At 43.6% G+C, this 22,304-nt stretch overlaps 2 protein-coding genes across 3 annotated transcripts in view; both read left to right on the top strand.

The window, feature by feature from the left end:
• The window catches only part of LOC147029018 (nectin-3-like), a 427,027-nt gene that overhangs the window by 93,840 nt on the left and 310,883 nt on the right, over positions 1 to 22,304 (top strand). The window lies entirely within an intron of this gene.
• LOC147029022 (uncharacterized) overlaps positions 1,449 to 22,304 on the top strand; it is a 76,119-nt gene continuing 55,263 nt past the window's right edge. The window contains exons 1-2 of the mRNA XM_085876175.1: positions 1,449 to 1,497; positions 1,699 to 1,998. Of these exons, the coding sequence (XP_085732301.1) occupies positions 1,743 to 1,998 (256 nt within the window). The 5' untranslated portion in view covers positions 1,449 to 1,497; positions 1,699 to 1,742. The remainder of the gene's footprint in view (positions 1,498 to 1,698; positions 1,999 to 22,304) is intronic.

The following is a 22,304-nucleotide window of genomic DNA, read 5'->3' as shown; positions in this document are numbered from 1 at the left end:
CCCCCCAGGGACTCCACCCGAGAAGGGTGATGGCGGAGCTACCGCGTTCCACCCGGGGGCGATCGGGGAGTCATCTCCGGCTCGAGTCGAGGCTCACCAAAAGGATCGGAAGCCTCCCTCAAGTGAAACCGCCATCTACTCCCGGAGAGGCCGACGAATAATACCCCCTCGACGACTCAATCTGTAAAGGGGATTATCGGCATCCTCGATGCTCATGCCCCTATATGCTCGTTACATAATATATCGATGCTCATGACCATGCTCCTACAATTCACAATAACACTCACTGCTTGGCATGTATGCTTCTGTAGTTTAGATAGTTCGCATTGCTTGAAATGTATACTCCTGTAGCGCTGAAGTAATCATGGTGCGTTAGCTGGGCCTCTAGTTACATTTTAAAGACGGGGAGAATGTGGTGAATGGAAGGTCGTGACGTGTGACCACGTGATGTCCGGCTCGAGCACAGAAGAGATAAAGCTGAGGTTCGGCTCGGCCGCGGGGATTGTCCCAGGGGCATTGTCGTTTTATGTCGGCGGCTCACTTGGTGCTCATTGAATGGTGAGAACACTGATTGATATATAATACTGATTTATTTTGCGGTGATTAGTTGCACGTGTACACCTTACTGCTTATGTACTCCATACTGCGTTTGTATTCCCCGGTGTGCCCGTAGAAGCGGCTTCAATCAAATGGAATAAAGCCTAAACTCTGAAGGTTCTTCTCTCGTCCTCATTTCACATCTCTAATGTGGTTTTGAATATGTATCGTATTTACACGGTAATATGGAATTGGCAAAGCCTAGAAGCGAACGTAGAATTCTTCTTACATTCGCTTCTGACTTGACATAAAACTTGTTCACAACTGTATCCTTGCCAACGATACTGTGGTACGTGTCAGTGCCGCACACACTGATGATTTTGACGCAATTTCCGGTAACTTCAGCCTGGATTCGGGATCAGCGATCAAATAATGTAAATCACGATTATAAATATTTTTTGATGATGCAGGAGATATCTTTATTAAAATTAACTTTGGGAAAAAAAATAAGTGAATAAATAAATAAATAAAGGATCACTTCTGGTCAAGAATAAAATAAATTAAAAGTTCCGGAAAGAGTTTCAAAATGATTCCCGGTTATGTTAAATACTAAATAAACACTTCCTGTCATGAAAAAAATCACTTTCGGAAGTATAAAATTAACTTTGGGAAAAAAATAATTGCATAAATAAACACTTCTGGTCATGATCTCCCGGCATGCATCATTCCCCATGACAAAAACCAGAAACAAAAAAAAACCCAGAAGCAAAATGGTCATAGCCAACAAAACGGATTCACAATTGCCAGGGTATTGTGTTGTATTTGTTGTTTCCTATTCTCTCATGTGCACGCGCTAAGTAATATTTACAAGATAGAAATAAAACCCAATCGTGTTTATACACCGCACAGCGTTTAACAACAACCGGAATAGCTAACGACAAGGATTCCAAATAGCCAGGGGTATTGTGTTGTTGTTGTTATTGTTATTGTTATTGTTATTGTTATTGTTATTGTTATTGTTATTGTTATTGTTTCCTATTCTCTCACGTGCACGCGTTAGGTATGAAACTCACTGCGTTCGCTATTATTTGAGTTCTTTGTTCTCACTTTAACCTCCTGTGATCCCATCCCTGTTCCTCTCATTTTCATTTGCTGATGAAGAGATCGTGAGAGTAGAAAGAGGTGGACGTGTGACCTTACCGTGCATGTACCGTGGAGATGGAGTTATTACTGTGGTCAAATGGTTCACATCAGATTCTATCATCGTTGAATACCGTGGGGAACAATTGAAACCACATGATATTTCTCCACACTATTCAACAGATCCAAACGGAAAAGATAAAAATGATTTTTCCATCATCCTGAGTCCTGTTGAAATACGTCATGAAGGAAACTTCACCTGCTGGATCACCGTGAGGGGAAAGGTTGACGTAGTGAAAACAATCATACTGGAAGTTACAGGTAAGCAATCAGGTGTGAATAAACAAATTGTTGATGAACAAACGTTTTATAAACCTCAAAATAATTTATCGGTAAGTTATAAATTGTACTTTTCCCAATATCCAATCCACAGAACATACTTTGGGAGAAATGAATGTTCTTGTTTGGAAAAGATTGTATTTATATTGGAGATTACAGAGTTATTGTTTATCCGAAACCCACCATCTATACTACAAGGTGTGTGTGTGTGTGTGTGTGTGTGTGTGTGTGTGTGTGTGTGTGTGTGTGTGTGTGTGTGTGTGTGTGTGTGTGTGTGTGTGTGTGTGTGTGTGTGTGTGTGTGTGTACACATCTGAAAATCAGAGAACAAGACACAGCTCGCTCGGCTGGGCCAATCTCCACGAAATTTTGTAAATTTGCCGGGGATACCCACGGTCAGGTGAGGGGAACCCAGGGTCAGGTCTTGAGGATAACCCCCTTCCCCTCATCGAGGATAGATGATTTACAGGTTTCTCCCCGACATGGTGATTTATGGACCCTTGCTTGAGACAGGAGGGATTACTTGCCGAACGACCCATACACATTAAATTGGCTGACGACCCATGCACGTTAAATTGGCTGACGACCCATACACGTTAAATTGGCTGACGACCCATACACGTTAAATTGGCTGACGACCCATACACGTTAAATTGGCTGACGACCCATACACGTTAAATTGGCTGACGACCCATACACGTTAAATCGGCTGACGACCCATACACGTTAAATTGGCTGACGACCCATACACGTTAAATCGGTTGACGACCCATGCACGTTAAATTGGCTGACGACCCATGCACGTTAAATTGGCTGACGACCCATGCACGTTAAATTGGCTGACGACCCATACACGTTAAATTGGCTGACGACCCATGCACGTTAAATCGGTTGACGACCCATGCACGTTAAATTGGCTGATGACCCATACACGTTAAATCGGTGACGACCCATACACGTTAAATCGGTTGACGACCCATACACGTTAAATCGGCTGAGGACCCATACACGTTAAATCGGCTGAGGACCCATACACGTTAAATTGGCTGACGACCCATACACGTTAAATTGGCTGACGACCCATGCACGTTAAATTGGCTGACGACCCATGCACGTTAAATCGGTGACGACCCATACACGTTAAATCGGTTGACGACCCATACACGTTAAATCGGTTGACGACCCATACACGTTAAATCGGCTGAGGACCCATACACGTTAAATCGGCTGAGGACCCATACACGTTAAATTGGCTGACGACCCATGCACGTTAAATTGGCTGACGACCCATGCACGTTAAATTGGCTGACGACCCATGCACGTTAAATTGGCTGACGACCCATGCACGTTAAATCGGCTGACGACCCATGCACGTTAAATCGGCTGACGACCCATGCACGTTAAATCGGCTGACGACCCATGCACGTTAAATCGGCTGACGACCCATGCACGTTAAATCGGCTGACGACCCATGCACGTTAAATCGGCTGAAGACCCATGCACGTTAAATCGGCTGACGACCCATGCACGTTAAATCGGCTGACGACCCATGCACGTTAAATCGGCTGACGACCCATGCACGTTAAATCGGCTGACGACCCATGCACGTTAAATCGGCTGACGACCCATGCACGTTAAATCGGCTGACGACCCATGCACGTTAAATCGGCTGACGACCCATGCACGTTAAATTGGCTGACGACCCATGCACGTTAAATTGGCTGACGACCCATGCACGTTAAATCGGCTGAGGACCCATGCACGTTAAATCGGCTGACGACCCATGCACGTTAAATCGGCTGACGACCCATGCACGTTAAATCGGCTGACGACCCATGCACGTTAAATCGGCTGACGACCCATGCACGTTAAATCGGCTGACGACCCATGCACGTTAAATCGGCTGACGACCCATGCACGTTAAATCGGCTGACGACCCATGCACGTTAAATCGGCTGACGACCCATGCACGTTAAATCGGCTGACGACCCATGCACGTTAAATCGGCTGACGACCCATGCACGTTAAATCGGCTGACGACCCATGCACGTTAAATCGGCTGACGACCCATGCACGTTAAATCGGCTGACGACCCATGCACGTTAAATCGGCTGACGACCCATGCACGTTAAATTGGCTGACGACCCATGCACGTTAAATTGGCTGACGACCCATGCACGTTAAATTGGCTGACGACCCATGCACGTTAAATTGGCTGACGACCCATGCACGTTAAATTGGCTGACGACCCATGCACGTTAAATTGGCTGACGACCCATGCACGTTAAATTGGCTGACGACCCATGCACGTTAAATTGGCTGACGACCCATGCACGTTAAATTGGCTGACGACCCATGCACGTTAAATTGGCTGACGACCCATGCACGTTAAATTGGCTGAGGACCCATGCACGTTAAATTGGCTGACGACCCATGCACGTTAAATTGGCTGACGACCCATGCACGTCAAATCAGTTGACGACCCATGCACGTTAAATCGGCTGAGGACCCATGCACGTTAAATCGGCTGACGACCCATGCACGTTAAATTGGCTGACGACCCATGCACGTTAAATTGGCTGAGGACCCATGCACGTTAAATTGGCTGACGACCCATGCACGTTAAATTGGCTGACGACCCATGCACGTTAAATTGGCTGACGACCCATGCACGTTAAATTGGCTGACGACCCATGCACGTTAAATCGGCTGAGGACCCATGCACGTTAAATTGGCTGACGACCCATGCACGTTAAATTGGCTGACGACCCATGCACGTTAAATTGGCTGAGGACCCATGCACGTTAAATTGGCTGACGACCCATGCACGTTAAATTGGCTGACGACCCATGCACGTCAAATCGGTTGACGACCCATGCACGTTAAATCGGCTGAGGACCCATGCACGTTAAATTGGCTGACGACCCATGCACGTTAAATTGGCTGACGACCCATGCACGTTAAATTGGCTGACGACCCATGCACGTTAAATTGGCTGACGACCCATGCACGTTAAATTGGCTGACGACCCATGCACGTTAAATTGGCTGACGACCCATGCACGTTAAATTGGCTGACGACCCATGCACGTTAAATTGGCTGACGACCCATGCACGTTAAATTGGCTGACGACCCATGCACGTTAAATTGGCTGACGACCCATGCACGTTAAATTGGCTGACGACCCATGCACGTTAAATTGGCTGACGACCCATGCACGTTAAATTGGCTGACGACCCATGCACGTTAAATTGGCTGACGACCCATGCACGTTAAATTGGCTGACGACCCATGCACGTTAAATTGGCTGACGACCCATGCACGTTAAATTGGCTGACGACCCATGCACGTTAAATTGGCTGACGACCCATGCACGTTAAATTGGCTGACGACCCATGCACGTTAAATTGGCTGACGACCCATGCACGTTAAATTGGCTGACGACCCATGCACGTTAAATTGGCTGACGACCCATGCACGTTAAATTGGCTGACGACCCATGCACGTTAAATTGGCTGACGACCCATGCACGTTAAATTGGCTGACGACCCATGCACGTTAAATTGGCTGACGACCCATGCACGTTAAATTGGCTGACGACCCATGCACGTTAAATTGGCTGACGACCCATGCACGTTAAATTGGCTGACGACCCATGCACGTTAAATTGGCTGACGACCCATGCACGTTAAATTGGCTGACGACCCATGCACGTTAAATTGGCTGACGACCCATGCACGTCAAATCGGTTGACGACCCATGCACGTTAAATCGGCTGACGACCCATGCACGTTAAATCGGCTGACGACCCATGCACGTTAAATCGGCTGACGACCCATGCACGTTAAATCGGCTGACGACCCATGCACGTTAAATCGGCTGACGACCCATGCACGTTAAATCGGCTGACGACCCATGCACGTTAAATCGGCTGACGACCCATGCACGTGAAATTGGCTGACGACCCATGCACGTGAAATTGGCTGACGACCCATGCACGTTAAATCGGCTGACGACCCATGCACGTTAAATCGGCTGACGACCCATGCACGTTAAATCGGCTGACGACCCATGCACGTTAAATCGGCTGACGACCCATGCACGTTAAATCGGCTGACGACCCATGCACGTTAAATCGGCTGACGACCCATGCACGTTAAATCGGCTGACGACCCATGCACGTTAAATCGGCTGACGACCCATGCACGTTAAATTGGCTGACGACCCATGCACGTTAAATTGGCTGACGACCCATGCACGTTAAATTGGCTGACGACCCATGCACGTTAAATTGGCTGACGACCCATGCACGTTAAATTGGCTGGCGACCCATGCACGTTAAATTGGCTGACGACCCATGCACGTTAAATTGGCTGACGACCCATGCACGTTAAATTGGCTGACGACCCATGCACGTTAAATTGGCTGACGACCCATGCACGTTAAATTGGCTGACGACCCATGCACGTTAAATCGGCTGACGACCCATGCACGTTAAATCGGCTGACGACCCATGCACGTTAAATCGGCTGACGACCCATGCACGTTAAATCGGCTGACGACCCATGCACGTTAAATCGGCTGACGACCCATGCACGTTAAATCGGCTGACGACCCATGCACGTTAAATCGGCTGACGACCCATGCACGTTAAATCGGCTGACGACCCATGCACGTTAAATCGGCTGACGACCCATGCACGTTAAATTGGCTGACGACCCATGCACGTTAAATTGGCTGACGACCCATGCACGTTAAATTGGCTGACGACCCATGCACGTTAAATTGGCTGACGACCCATGCACGTTAAATTGGCTGACGACCCATGCACGTTAAATTGGCTGACGACCCATGCACGTTAAATTGGCTGACGACCCATGCACGTTAAATTGGCTGACGACCCATGCACGTTAAATCGGCTGACGACCCATGCACGTTAAATCGGCTGACGACCCATGCACGTTAAATCGGCTGACGACCCATGCACGTTAAATCGGCTGACGACCCATGCACGTTAAATCGGCTGACGACCCATGCACGTTAAATTGGCTGACGACCCATGCACGTTAAATTGGCTGACGACCCATGCACGTTAAATTGGCTGACGACCCATGCACGTTAAATTGGCTGACGACCCATGCACGTTAAATTGGCTGACGACCCATGCACGTTAAATTGGCTGACGACCCATGCACGTTAAATTGGCTGACGACCCATGCACGTTAAATTGGCTGACGACCCATGCACGTTAAATTGGCTGACGACCCATGCACGTTAAATTGGCTGACGACCCATGCACGTTAAATTGGCTGACGACCCATGCACGTTAAATTGGCTGACGACCCATGCACGTTAAATTGGCTGACGACCCATGCACGTTAAATTGGCTGACGACCCATGCACGTTAAATTGGCTGACGACCCATGCACGTTAAATTGGCTGACGACCCATGCACGTTAAATTGGCTGACGACCCATGCACGTTAAATTGGCTGACGACCCATGCACGTTAAATTGGCTGACGACCCATGCACGTTAAATTGGCTGACGACCCATGCACGTTAAATTGGCTGACGACCCATGCACGTTAAATTGGCTGACGACCCATGCACGTTAAATTGGCTGACGACCCATGCACGTTAAATTGGCTGACGACCCATGCACGTTAAATTGGCTGACGACCCATGCACGTTAAATCGGCTGACGACCCATGCACGTTAAATCGGCTGACGACCCATGCACGTTAAATTGGCTGAGGACCCATGCACGTCAAATCGGTTGACGACCCATACACGTCAAATCGGTTGACGACCCATGCACGTTAAATCGGCTGACGACCCATGCACGTTAAATTGGCTGACGACCCATGCACGTTAAATTGGCTGACGACCCATGCACGTTAAATTGGCTGACGACCCATGCACGTTAAATTGGCTGACGACCCATGCACGTTAAATTGGCTGACGACCCATGCACGTTAAATTGGCTGACGACCCATGCACGTTAAATTGGCTGACGACCCATGCACGTTAAATTGGCTGACGACCCATGCACGTTAAATTGGCTGACGACCCATGCACGTTAAATTGGCTGACGACCCATGCACGTTAAATTGGCTGACGACCCATGCACGTTAAATTGGCTGACGACCCATGCACGTTAAATCGGCTGACGACCCATGCACGTTAAATCGGCTGACGACCCATGCACGTTAAATCGGCTGACGACCCATGCACGTCAAATCGGTTGACGACCCATACACTTCAAATTGGTTGACGACCCATGCACGTTAAATCGGCTGAGGACCCATGCACGTCAAATCGGTTGACGACCCATGCACGTTAAATTGGCTGACGACCCATGCACGTTAAATTGGCTGACGACCCATGCACGTTAAATTGGCTGACGACCCATGCACGTGAAATTGGCTGACGACCCATGCACGTGAAATTGGCTGACGACCCATGCACGTGAAATTGGCTGACGACCCATGCACGTGAAATTGGCTGACGACCCATGCACGTGAAATTGGCTGACGACCCATGCACGTTAAATCGGTTGACGACCCATGCACGTTAAATTGGCTGACGACCCATGCACGTTAAATTGGCTGACGACCCATGCACGTTAAATTGGCTGACGACCCATGCACGTTAAATTGGCTGACGACCCATGCACGTTAAATTGGCTGACGACCCATGCACGTTAAATTGGCTGACGACCCATGCACGTTAAATTGGCTGACGACCCATGCACGTGAAATTGGCTGACGACCCATGCACGTGAAATTGGCTGACGACCCATGCACGTGAAATTGGCTGACGACCCATGCACGTTAAATCGGCTGACGACCCATGCACGTCAAATCGGCTGACGACCCATGCACGTCAAATCGGCTGCCGACCCATGCACGTTAAATCGGTTGACGACCCATGCACGTCAAATCGGCTGACGACCCATGCACGTTAAATCGGCTGACGACCCATGCACGTTAAATCGGCTGACGACCCATGCACGTTAAATCGGCTGACGACCCATGCACGTTAAATCGGCTGACGACCCATGCACGTTAAATTGGCTGACGACCCATGCACGTTAAATTGGCTGACGACCCATGCACGTTAAATTGGCTGACGACCCATGCACGTTAAATTGGCTGACGACCCATGCACGTTAAATTGGCTGACGACCCATGCACGTTAAATTGGCTGACGACCCATGCACGTTAAATTGGCTGACGACCCATGCACGTTAAATTGGCTGACGACCCATGCACGTTAAATTGGCTGACGACCCATGCACGTTAAATTGGCTGACGACCCATGCACGTTAAATTGGCTGACGACCCATGCACGTTAAATTGGCTGACGACCCATGCACGTTAAATTGGCTGACGACCCATGCACGTTAAATTGGCTGACGACCCATGCACGTTAAATTGGCTGACGACCCATGCACGTTAAATTGGCTGACGACCCATGCACGTTAAATTGGCTGACGACCCATGCACGCGTTAAATTGGCTGACGACCCATGCACGCAAATTGGCTGACGACCCATGCACGTTAAATTGACTGACGACCCATGCACGTTAAATTGGCTGACGACCCATGCACGTTAAATTGGCTGACGACCCATGCACGTTAAATTGGCTGACGACCCATGCACGTTAAATTGGCTGACGACCCATGCACGTTAAATTGGCTGACGACCCATGCACGTTAAATTGGCTGACGACCCATGCACGTTAAATTGGCTGACGACCCATGCACGTTAAATTGGCTGACGACCCATGCACGTTAAATTGGCTGACGACCCATGCACGTTAAATTGGCTGACGACCCATGCACGTTAAATTGGCTGACGACCCATGCACGTTAAATTGGCTGACGACCCATGCACGTTAAATTGGCTGACGACCCATGCACGTTAAATTGGCTGACGACCCATGCACGTTAAATTGGCTGACGACCCATGCACGTTAAATTGGCTGACGACCCATGCACGTTAAATTGGCTGACGACCCATGCACGTTAAATTGGCTGACGACCCATGCACGTTAAATTGGCTGACGACCCATGCACGTTAAATTGGCTGACGACCCATGCACGTTAAATTGGCTGACGACCCATGCACGTTAAATTGGCTGACGACCCATGCACGTTAAATTGGCTGACGACCCATGCACGTTAAATTGGCTGACGACCCATGCACGTTAAATTGGCTGACGACCCATGCACGTTAAATTGGCTGACGACCCATGCACGTTAAATTGGCTGACGACCCATGCACGTTAAATTGGCTGACGACCCATGCACGTTAAATTGGCTGACGACCCATGCACGTTAAATTGGCTGACGACCCATGCACGTTAAATTGGCTGACGACCCATGCACGTTAAATTGGCTGACGACCCATGCACGTTAAATTGGCTGACGACCCATGCACGTTAAATTGGCTGACGACCCATGCACGTTAAATTGGCTGACGACCCATGCACGTTAAATTGGCTGACGACCCATGCACGTTAAATTGGCTGACGACCCATGCACGTTAAATTGGCTGACGAACCATGCACGTTAAATTGGCTGACGAACCATGCACGTCAAATCGGCTGACGACCCATACACGTTAAATTGGCTGACGACCCATGCACGTTAAATTGGCTGACGACCCATGCACGTTAAATTGGCTGACGACCCATGCACGTTAAATTGGCTGACGACCCATGCACGTTAAATTGGCTGACGACCCATGCACGTTAAATTGGCTGACGACCCATGCACGTTAAATTGGCTGACGACCCATGCACGTTAAATTGGCTGACGACCCATGCACGTTAAATTGGCTGACGACCCATGCACGTTAAATTGGCTGACGACCCATGCACGTTAAATTGGCTGACGACCCATGCACGTTAAATTGGCTGACGAACCATGCACGCGTTAAATTGGCTGACGACCCATGCACGTTAAATTGGCTGACGACCCATGCACGTTAAATTGGCTGACGACCCATGCACGTTAAATTGGCTGACGACCCATGCACGTTAAATTGGCTGACGACCCATGCACGTTAAATTGGCTGACGACCCATGCACGTTAAATTGGCTGACGACCCATGCACGTTAAATTGGCTGACGACCCATGCACGTTAAATTGGCTGACGACCCATGCACGTTAAATTGGCTGACGACCCATGCACGTTAAATTGGCTGACGACCCATGCACGTTAAATTGGCTGACGACCCATGCACGTTAAATTGGCTGACGACCCATGCACGTTAAATTGGCTGACGACCCATGCACGTTAAATTGGCTGACGACCCATGCACGTTAAATTGGCTGACGACCCATGCACGTTAAATTGGCTGACGACCCATGCACGTTAAATTGGCTGACGACCCATGCACGTTAAATTGGCTGACGACCCATGCACGTTAAATTGGCTGACGACCCATGCACGTTAAATTGGCTGACGACCCATGCACGTTAAATTGGCTGACGACCCATGCACGTTAAATTGGCTGACGACCCATGCACGTTAAATTGGCTGGCTGACGACCCATGCACGTTAAATTGGCTGACGACCCATGCACGTTAAATTGGCTGACGACCCATGCACGTTAAATTGGCTGGACGACCCATGCACGTTAAATTGGCTGACGACCCATGCACGTTAAATTGGCTGACGACCCATGCACGTTAAATTGGCTGACGACCCATGCACGTTAAATTGGCTGACGACCCATGCACGTTAAATTGGCTGACGACCCATGCACGTTAAATTGGCTGACGACCCATGCACGTTAAATTGGCTGACGACCCATGCACGTTAAATTGGCTGACGACCCATGCACGTTAAATTGGCTGACGACCCATGCACGTTAAATTGGCTGACGACCCATGCACGTTAAATTGGCTGACGACCCATGCACGTTAAATTGGCTGACGACCCATGCACGTTAAATTGGCTGACGACCCATGCACGTTAAATTGGCTGACGACCCATGCACGTTAAATTGGCTGACGACCCATGCACGTTAAATTGGCTGACGACCCATGCACGTTAAATTGGCTGACGACCCATGCACGTTAAATTGGCTGACGACCCATGCACGTTAAATTGGCTGACGACCCATGCACGTTAAATCGGCTGAGGACCCATGCACGTTAAATCGGCTGACGACCCATGCACGTTAAATCGGCTGACGACCCATGCACGTTAAATCGGCTGACGACCCATGCCCGTTAAATCGGCTGATGACCCATGCACGTTAAATTGGCTGATGACCCATGCACGTTAAATTGGCTGACGACCCATGCCCGTTAAATTGGCAATTCGGCAAATTGGCAAATTTGGCAAATTAACTTGGCAAATTAACCCTAACAGCAATTCGACCATTGGCAATGTTGTACAGATGTGGTGAGTGATTCTCAAGAGGATGAAACACATTCGACAATTCAAGTAAAATCCGGCGCCTATCATCTGCATCAAGTTCTCTCCTCTTCTTCCCCTCCTCCTTGTGACGTGGTCCGATTCTTGTGTCCTTTTCTCTCACTTGGTCTTCATTGTCCTTGTTTGAGGAGTCAGGGTAGATTTGCTCCATTGTATCTGAGATGTAGGCAGTGACAGGAAAGGAATCAATCCACTCTGCTACCATCTCTGGAGAAAGAGTAATACCCTTGAGGCCACCCTTGCCAATTCTAAAAGCAGTTTGTTCACTGAACTGATCAGAGCTCACACCATTCCAAATGCCTTCCTGGTGACGACACACAAAAGCACCTGATATGAGCTCTGACTTGGCATCTGGTGGCAGCAGATAGCGCATCTCCAGAAGGTGATGGGTGATGTAACGGGCATAGTGATGGTGACCAGCAACAAAGAAGTAGGGAAGCATGCGTTCAAGTGTTAGCTGTTGCAGCAGGAAGTCTGCCTCCCTCTCACAACGCAGAAGTTGATGAACAAGCAGAGTAGGCTTGATTAAGTTATCAACCCAGTGTTTCCCAGTTGGGTGCTGTCTGCATGTCTTAAGGTAGCTGCACAACTCCTGGAATGTCTTGGGGCAGTGGTGAGGAAGGAAATGAGAAGGGCAGTCGAAACCATCCAGAAGGCTCTCATTGATCGAACCCAGGACTTGCCACTCATGATTCCTGCCAGCCCCCCGAATGCTGAACTGATGAGAGTCTCAACACCAGACCCACGCATGAGTTTGCCAATGCAACCACAGAAGGACTGCACAGTGTGCATTATCCCAGGCCTCAGAATAACATTTTAACGCGATCAACGTCATGCCACTTGATTTGGCAAGCCACCATGTCGAGCTGGTGATCCACAGAGATGTGGACATAAGTCATTCCCATATCAGTCAATGACTTCTGAACATACTCCAGTGAAGTCACTACAGTGTCTGGATGAGAAGCTTTGGCATCAATAAGGGGTCCGAACATGGAGGTACTTGCTGGCTTTTTTTCTGCATGACTGGTGAATGCTTCTTGGTTGTTGAACCCACCCCATTCCATGGCGTTCACCTGTGTGCTGACTGTGTTTTGCCACTTCATGTCATTTTCCTGTGCAGCAGCTAAACTAGCTTGCCGGGCACACACTTCTTGGTAGGAGAATCCAGAGGTTGCATCCACAGCCGGGGGGTTCACTTTGGATGGCCCAGTGTAGTGCTGCAGAGGAAGGCTCCCTGATGAGCTGCTGCTTGTCCTCGACTGGGCAGCTTTCTTACACAGTCGTGGGATAATAAGGTCGCTCTTCCCTGGGTGAGCATGCCCATACTCAAGAATGCCTGCAGGCTTGGGTTGCTGAAATTCATGTGAGAGGATGAGTAGTGCGCTGACCATAAGGCGTGAACACTTGCAGATCAAGATTATCAAACCAGGGAAAAATCACGCCAACAGTTCTACTCAAACCCATGAATTGGTGGAGAAGCTGTGCATTGTCACCGAGAAAATGAGCAGCGGATTTCCTGAATCTCAGGACCTCATCATATGACGTTATGAACCCATGTTCATGAAGGAGCTTTAGAAGATCAGAACTGCCATGGCGGTGCAGTAGTTTGACAGCCAGTCCTAATGTTGTCTGATTTCTGGTACCTGTAACATGACTTTGAATTGGCTGGCTCAGGCTTAGAGATTTCTTGGTCATTTCACCTCCAGACACTAAGTGAAATCAACCTCAGTAAAGTTGGGCTTGTTGCCTTGATTGTCTTGGCTTGTGTAAATTCTGAGAGGTCATAATTGGCACTGTTGTACTTGACTGAGCGTGCCTCCTTCTTGATCTGCCTTACCACAGAATCAATACTTCTCTCATCTGCATCATCCACTTTAACCATTTTCAGATGGTTAGCAATGGACTCATGGAAACCAACAATGGTAGCACATCCATCTACCCGAACTAACATAACGTCCTTACTCATGCAGTCTGTTAGTTTGCTAAACAGATCACGTCGAGTGAGTTTGCCACCAAGATCACAGTACAGGAAATGCAGTTCAACGCTATTCCACATCTTTGACCTGTCACAATTCATGCGCTCTATGACGTTCTTTAGGGCACTTTCTTCTGCAACACCAGTTGGCAAATCAGCATATTTAGGGACTGTCATGAAACTGTAATAACAGCGTACATGGTATTTGCACTCAGCCGCAGGGAGATCAACCAAATATCCAATATGTAACTTGACCGTTCTGGCTCCTTCATCAGTACGTTGCTCAGCAGCATTAATGATGGCATCTTTCATAGTTGGGATGGGATTACCTTCCTTGTCCAAACTTTCTTTAGTCAAGCACTGACGAGCACGATCCCATCTTTCTGGATGTTTGTCATCAACTGGTAAACATTCTTTGCCACAAAAAATGCAGTCACGTTTGTAAACAAACGCACCACTGCCTGTTGCCTGTATGCGAGATCTTGTTGTCACTGTAACACAATAATCTTCAGATTTTCTTTTTGTGATTTATGAAGTCTCTCAATTTTTTTTGTTTTGATGTGTAAGTACAGTAGCATCCTTTGTGACATTCTATGTGAACAGCATCACCACCACCATTAACAATGTCCTGCAGTTTTGCACGTTGCTCTTCATCTCCACGGGCTTTGGCACAGGAGATCAATGTCTTGATCCCTTGATCAGCGAATTTCTTCAATTCCCCTCCACCATGACACACGGGAAGAATGCACCTTGAATCAGCCATATCTGTAAAAACAAAACAATGATTTAGTAACTCGCATTAATGTCATATGTGAGCGTCCACTTGTCAGAATAGTGACCTTGTTGTCATTCAAAATGTATCTCACACGGCAAACAATTGCCAGGAACTCGAACATTGACCTCAAATTTACTTCTAATCACAAAAATAAGGTTAAATATCAATTCCTCGTGCCAAAATTATATGGAAAGATGTCTCATGTGTAATTTTAAGTTCATTACCTAAAAAGTTATATTTTCAGCCCGGTCGATGACGGCCATCTTGTATTTGCGCAAAAATAACAGATTTCCCCATGGTTGTCATCCGGGCAACCAAGCTTAATTTTGTCCATGCATGCCTGTGAACAAGAAACCACCGTAAAACCAGACACTTTTGAGGACAACAAGGTTACTTCTCTGGCAAATGGACTAGAGGCTCCACAGCACGAACCAGCAAACTGATTTCGATGAAACTTTGCCAACAGGTGCCATATGGTCTGGGAATGTGCGCGTTTGAATTTCGTTGCCTAGCAACCACCGGTTGCTGTGCAGAGGCCGAAAAACTGCGTACAGTATTTTCAATACTTGTCCTTCAGTTTTGAATGTAGAGAAACGAGACTTCGGAATTAAACACCTCGAGATATTTAGAAAATTTTACTTGAGCCGATTTTTGATTGAGGTTTTATTTTTCAAATGGTAGTCCTTCAAAAATCGGGTGTCTGTTTATCGTCATTTTTTTATGAGGGGCTTAGGAAAGTGGGCGGAGCTTAGGGAAAGTGGACGTGGTTGATGAAAAGTGGGAGTGGCTTATGAAAAATATTGTGTGGCTCAGGAGGTGTGGTCAAACAAGAGCATTGAGAGAAGTTTATCACATTTTCCGTGTGTGTGTGTGTGTGTGTGTGTGTGTGTGTGTGTGTGTGTGTGTGTGTGTGTGTGTGTGTGTGTGTGTGTGTGTGTGTGTGTGTGTGTGTGTGTGTGTGCCTGCAACACGAGGCTCCACAGCACAAACCAGCAAACCAATTGTTTTTCAAATGGTAGGCTTCAAAAATAGTGTGTCTATTTACCGTCATGTTTTACGAGGAGTGCCAGTTGGCAAAATACTCAATAGGAAAAATCTTGCCAGGCAGAGGAACAATTGTATGTGAACCAATACGTCTTGGCAATGAATCTTCGTCGGTGGATCGGTCAGAATGAAAAGCATCGTATCCAGTGCTTCGATCCTAGCGAATCCCTTGTCGCCGACCTGCTTGGATGTATGTTTGTTAAGTTGTTTGTTTGTTTGTTTATATGTTTGTTTGCGTGTTTGTTTGTAATGGACAGCTCTGGAGGCCAAAGGAGTCAACCGATTTTGATGAAACTTGACAGGTAGGTTCATACCAGGATCTCGTTCTACGCTTTTGAGCACCGTTGCTCTGGACACCACCATTGCCAAGCAACGGGACTTTGTAATTTTGGAAAAATCATAAAAAAATATTTTTTCGAAAATCAAAAATCGGCTTCCAGGCTTTTATGCGCACTATAATCAACCTCTTTGTCAAAAGTTTCACCCGATCCGTCAAAAACTGTGACTAGAATGCAATTATGTAGCGACCACCCATGTCGCCTACCGGCTTGTATGTTTGTTTGTATGTAATGGACAGCTCTGGAGGCCAGAGGAGCAACCGATTTTGATGAAACTTGACAGGTAGGTTCATACCACGATCTAGTTCTATGCTTTTGAGCACCGTTGCTATGGATACCACCGTTGCCTAGCAACGGGACTTTGAAATATTTGAAAAATCCTAAAAAATATTGTTACGAATTTGGAATTCGATTGCACACGACATACAGGTTCCTTTAGTCAGCTATGTCGATAAGTATTTTTTCAATATATTTTCAATATATTTATAATATGACAATATATTTTTTCGAAAACCAAAAATTGGCTTCCAGGCTTTTATGCGCACGAAATCATCCCCTTTGTCAAAAATTTTCAGCCTTATCCGTCAAAAACTGTATGACAAGTATGCAATAATGTAGCGACCACCCATGTCGCCTACCAGCTTGTTGGGTGGTTGCTGGAGTACCCTTATTTTCATTTTTTCCATCTGTCTGTATGTTTGTTTGTTTGTTTGTTTGTATGTCTGTATGTAATGGACAGCTCTGGAGGCCAGAGGAGCAACCGATTTTGATGAAACTTGACAGGTAGGTTCATACCACGATCTAGTTCTATGCTTTTGAGCACCGTTGCTATGGACACCACCGTTGCCTAGCGACGGGACTTTGAAATATTTGAAAAATCCTACAAAAATTATTTTTTTGAAAATCAAAAATCGGCTTGGAGGCTTTTATGCGGACTATAATCAACCTCTTTGTCAAAAACTTTCAGCCCGATCCGTCCAAAACTGTATGACTCGTATGCAATTATGTCGCGACCACCCATGTCGCCTACCGGCTTGTATGTATATACTCGCGATACCCGTGCACATGCACGGGATAGCAGTACAACATAGCTGGTAGCAGACAACAGACCATACACGGGGAATGACAAAAATATGCATTGTGCAAAATGCAAGTGGCACTATGGAACGCCAAGACTTCCCAAACATTGTCGGCATGTCCGCGAAGTTCCACAGCAATTTCATAGGGATCGTGTGACGGTGAGCCGAGGTTTTAGTATGCAATCTTGGTATTATAATCGAGATATATGTATATGTATATATATATATATATATATATATATATATATATATATATATATATATATATATATATATATATATATATATATATATACATATGTGTGTGTATGTATATATGTGTATGTTTATATGTATGTTTGTGTATGTTTTTATATATATATATATATATATATATATATATATATATATATATATATATATATATATATGTAGGGTAAGAATACTGATTCTGGCTCACTTTTCCCCATGTAAATGAATGGGGGATTTTCAGCGATTCATATTTTTTTTCCCTAAAAATAAATCCCCTTTTTATCCCAAGGTATATTTATTTGTCTCCCCTTTTAACTTGGAGGTTGAACCTCATTGAATTGAACACCTGGGGGTTGAACAGCTCACTCATTGAACCTATAAAGATTTGTTCATTCTCAAATTCCTTCAATAGTTTAATTTTCTTTGCACAATAATCCCCATCTAAAATATTGACAAACAAAACATTTGAATCTTTATATTTTTGAAGATACCCCTTTTGTGCCATTACGAAATGATAAACTTCTCTTAATGCTCTCATCTGGCCACCTCCTGAGCCACATATCATTTTGAGATTATAGTAAATTGTTTTTTCATTGTTCAATTGATAACCATCAAAGTTTTCAGTCCATTCAAGGATATTCATTTTTTTCTTTACATCCTCTAACTTACTAGTTTTTAAATTAATTCGCTTATTTGTTTTATTTACCTTTGTTTTAGTTATTTTTTCAATAAGACTTATTTGATATTTTTCACATTCATTATGTTTTCCATTTATATACCAAGACTGAGATTTTCTCCACTCTTTAGTTTGATTAATACTTGGTTTAACCATTTATATATTGTGAAAAACCACAAGTGTAGCCCTTAAAAACCCTAACCCATCTTCCCATCGTTAAAACATAATCTATTTTATACACTCTATCATACAATATCCATATGGAACACAATCTATTCCATTATCTAAAATAAATCTCTTATCATCAAAGGCTCCTAATGCCTTTTTATTTACTTCTTCACTATATATGTTATGTTTATAACTTCTTATTGTATTCATTTTCCTATATTCTTCTTTCTTATTCATCAAACAATTGTAATAATTTCTAAAAGTTATTGATTTCTTTATTACATATTTCTTTATTCCCTTTAACCTCTTATCAATCTGTTCACCATACTTATAAGCATATGCCTTTGCTCTCAATCCAATAAACTCACTCATTACTTTTCCACCCAACTCATCCTTAAACTTACCAATAACCTTTTCATTCTTTTTGGAAAATAACTCACTCTTCTTGCTGAAATTACTTGTATCATATACTCCAATATTTTTCTTCATATCTTCATAAACATCATCAGTTTTTATATCTAGGATAAAACTATCAGTGTCCATATACAACAATGAAACATTTTCGCCATACTCTTTCTTTAAGTCATTATACAAATAATCATACATCAATATCTTTGATAAATCAAGAACTGCTGTTCCAATATAAATTGGTTTATCCATTACAATACTTTCCTTTTTCATATGAATTGCAGAAAAGTTCTCTGAAAAAACCTCTTCTCTCTCAAAACTTGGTTTATTTATCAATCTCGAAGCTTCTTTCCAAGATGTTGCGAATCTAATGTTTTGCCTGTTTCTAACATTTTCCATAGTCTTTCCAAATACAGCATTATTCATTAATTTATAAAAGTCCCCTTCAAATTTTACTTTTGTATTTGCTCTCATATCTGTATTAAATTGAATATACTTTTTCACCCAAGGACTTTGTTTAAATTTTAAAACTCTATGAATTTTAGCTACTCTCAATCCTTCTCTCAAAAACTGTTTTAAGCTTCTCTGATGTAAAACATATCCCTCTTTATCATAGAATGTTGTTAATAACTTTTCTGTTGATTTGCCTTTAATATTAAAACTTTTATGATAATCACTTAACCATTCTTTCTTTGGAGTTTCTTTCTCACATGCAAAAGGAAGATCTTTATGCTTATTATGAAGATCACTCGGGTACCTCAAATCAACTTCAAAATAATAACCTTCTTCTTCGTCATTCAATTCCTCTTGAGAAGAAATAACAATATTCATCAAAGCCTTTTCATAATCCTTTTCTTCCACCCACTCTAATTTACCATAAGGCAGAGATTGAGACATTGCCCATCCATACAAATTATTAGCATCAAAATACATCAAATAATTACTATCTTTTTCACTATCATAATTTGGAAGATATTTATTATTTGCTTTAGCATATCTTTTTGAACATACTTGTGATATTCCACCTCTCTTGGACTTCTCAATCATCAAAAGCATATCCACATCACTGATTAAATCTATATCTTGTTTTGTCATTTTCAACATTGCACTCCAAGCTAAACCAGGAGCTGTGAAATAGTGGGCAGGATCTAATCCATAACAATTTTTATTATGACAGAGTGATCTAAAAGCTTCAAACACATCAGCTAACAATAAAACATCTGTTTTTAGATATAAATCGTGATATTCTCCAAGGTTCTTTATCTTAAATATTTTCCATATTTCTTGTGCGTGTTTATATTCCTTATCACTTATCTCTTCTTCATAAAGGTTATTATAGAAACTTTCTTTTGAAGGAAGTTGTGTTTCTTTAAATCTCATAAATGAATGCATATAATCATAAGGATAAATTCCCTTACTTGTAAGAATTTTCTCTTTACTTTGAATTTCATTCCTTGTTTGAATTTCCTCTCTCGTAAGAATTCCTTCTTTAATCAGAATTTCATCTTTAATCTGAATTTCCTCTTTAGTTCGAATTTTCTTTATAATTAGAATTTCATCTTCAGTTAGAATTTCTTCATTAATTAGAGTTTCCTCTTTACATTTGAATTCTCTCTTTAATCTGAATTTCCTCTTGAGTGAGAATTTCCTCTTTTGGAAAGAATGAATTAAGATTTGGAAAAGAGTCCGTGGAGCTTAGATTTGATGCGAGGTAGGCTAGTGGTGTTCCCATAAACTTGTAAGAATCTAAAAACCTAATACGAGTTAAGGTTTTGTGAATATCATTTTTGAAAATGAAATATACTTTTGACTTGTGTTTGTTATAGCAGAAATATTCCCTGGTGTTTTTGAAAGTTCATTTATAAATAGATGTGTATCATAGTTGGCGCTGTTGTGAAGAAAGACTGGAATAAAAGAAGGTAATTTATAATTAATATTACAACAGGAATGAGCGGGACCTCTATATTTACCAGTAAGATGACAATGGTCTCTAACTTTAGACTCCTTAATTTCCCCCTCACAAATATGGCAGATATTGTTCATTCTAAATTCTAATTTTTCTTCTTTGGTTAATTTCATCGGTTCATTTGTTTCTTTCATTAATTTAGTGAGTCTTATACAATCCTTTTCTAATCGTTTTACAAACTCTTGTGAAGCATTTTTTCCACGATAATGTTCAAGTTTGTTATACTTTTCTCCAACAGATGATTTGATATAATAACAGAAACCACAAGGAATATGTTTTTGATATTTATTTGTATATGGTTCTTTTGGATTAGGAGAAGCAGTATTTATCTTTTTAAGGATACATTCAAAATCAGCGTATATCACAAATGGGTGCATGATAGATTTATTATAATCTTCAAAATAAATCTTTTCACCAGGTTTAGGCATTGTAATTACAGCTGATTTATGATTACTACAATATTTTGAATGTTGTTCTAATCGTTCTTTTGTATGAAATGAATTAAGACATCGCTTACAAGGATATATTTTGTTTGCTGTTCTGAATACCTGAGAAGAGATTAATCTTGATAAATTATTGATGTATGTGTAATGTGAATTCTTTCCAACACTAAAATATAAAAGGTCAATGTGTGTTTCTTCATTTTTATAGTTGTTTGAAATTTTTAATATTTGAACTTTGTTTGTATCCGTTAATCCATATACATTAATAGAAAGATTATTCTTTTTCTCAAATTTAGGAATATCTGTTAATGGCATTGGGAATTTAAAATCTTTAATGTCCAAGGTATTCTCATATTTCATATATTGTTTTACTCTTTCTGAATTACATTTTGGTGGATGTAAGTGAGCAAGAACAGACCAGAGAAAACATTTATTATCATTGTTCTTAATATTAACAACTGCCTTCTTTAGTTTTATTTCTTTTGGTAATTCAATATAAGAAGAAGCTTTAAGAGGGTTTGATTTTAGAATGTGTATATCTAAAAAGATGATTTTTTTAATATTGAATCCACTTCCTACCACTGCATTATCAACATCCTCCTCTTGTCTTGATAGTTCTTCATAAACCCCACTATTCAAAAAATCTTGAAATGATGTTATAAAATGAAGATCTGTTCTCATATAAGGAGTTTGTTCTTCATCTTGTCTTTTCATATTCATTTTCACTCCC

Source organism: Eptatretus burgeri, chromosome 4 (genome assembly GCF_056783735.1).
Source record: "Eptatretus burgeri isolate ZD-2024b chromosome 4, Ebu_testis_v1, whole genome shotgun sequence".
NCBI classification, from domain to species: Eukaryota; Metazoa; Chordata; class Myxini; order Myxiniformes; family Myxinidae; genus Eptatretus; species Eptatretus burgeri.
Note: the sequence above shows the minus strand (reverse complement) of the source record. Positions and strands in the feature narration are given on the sequence as shown.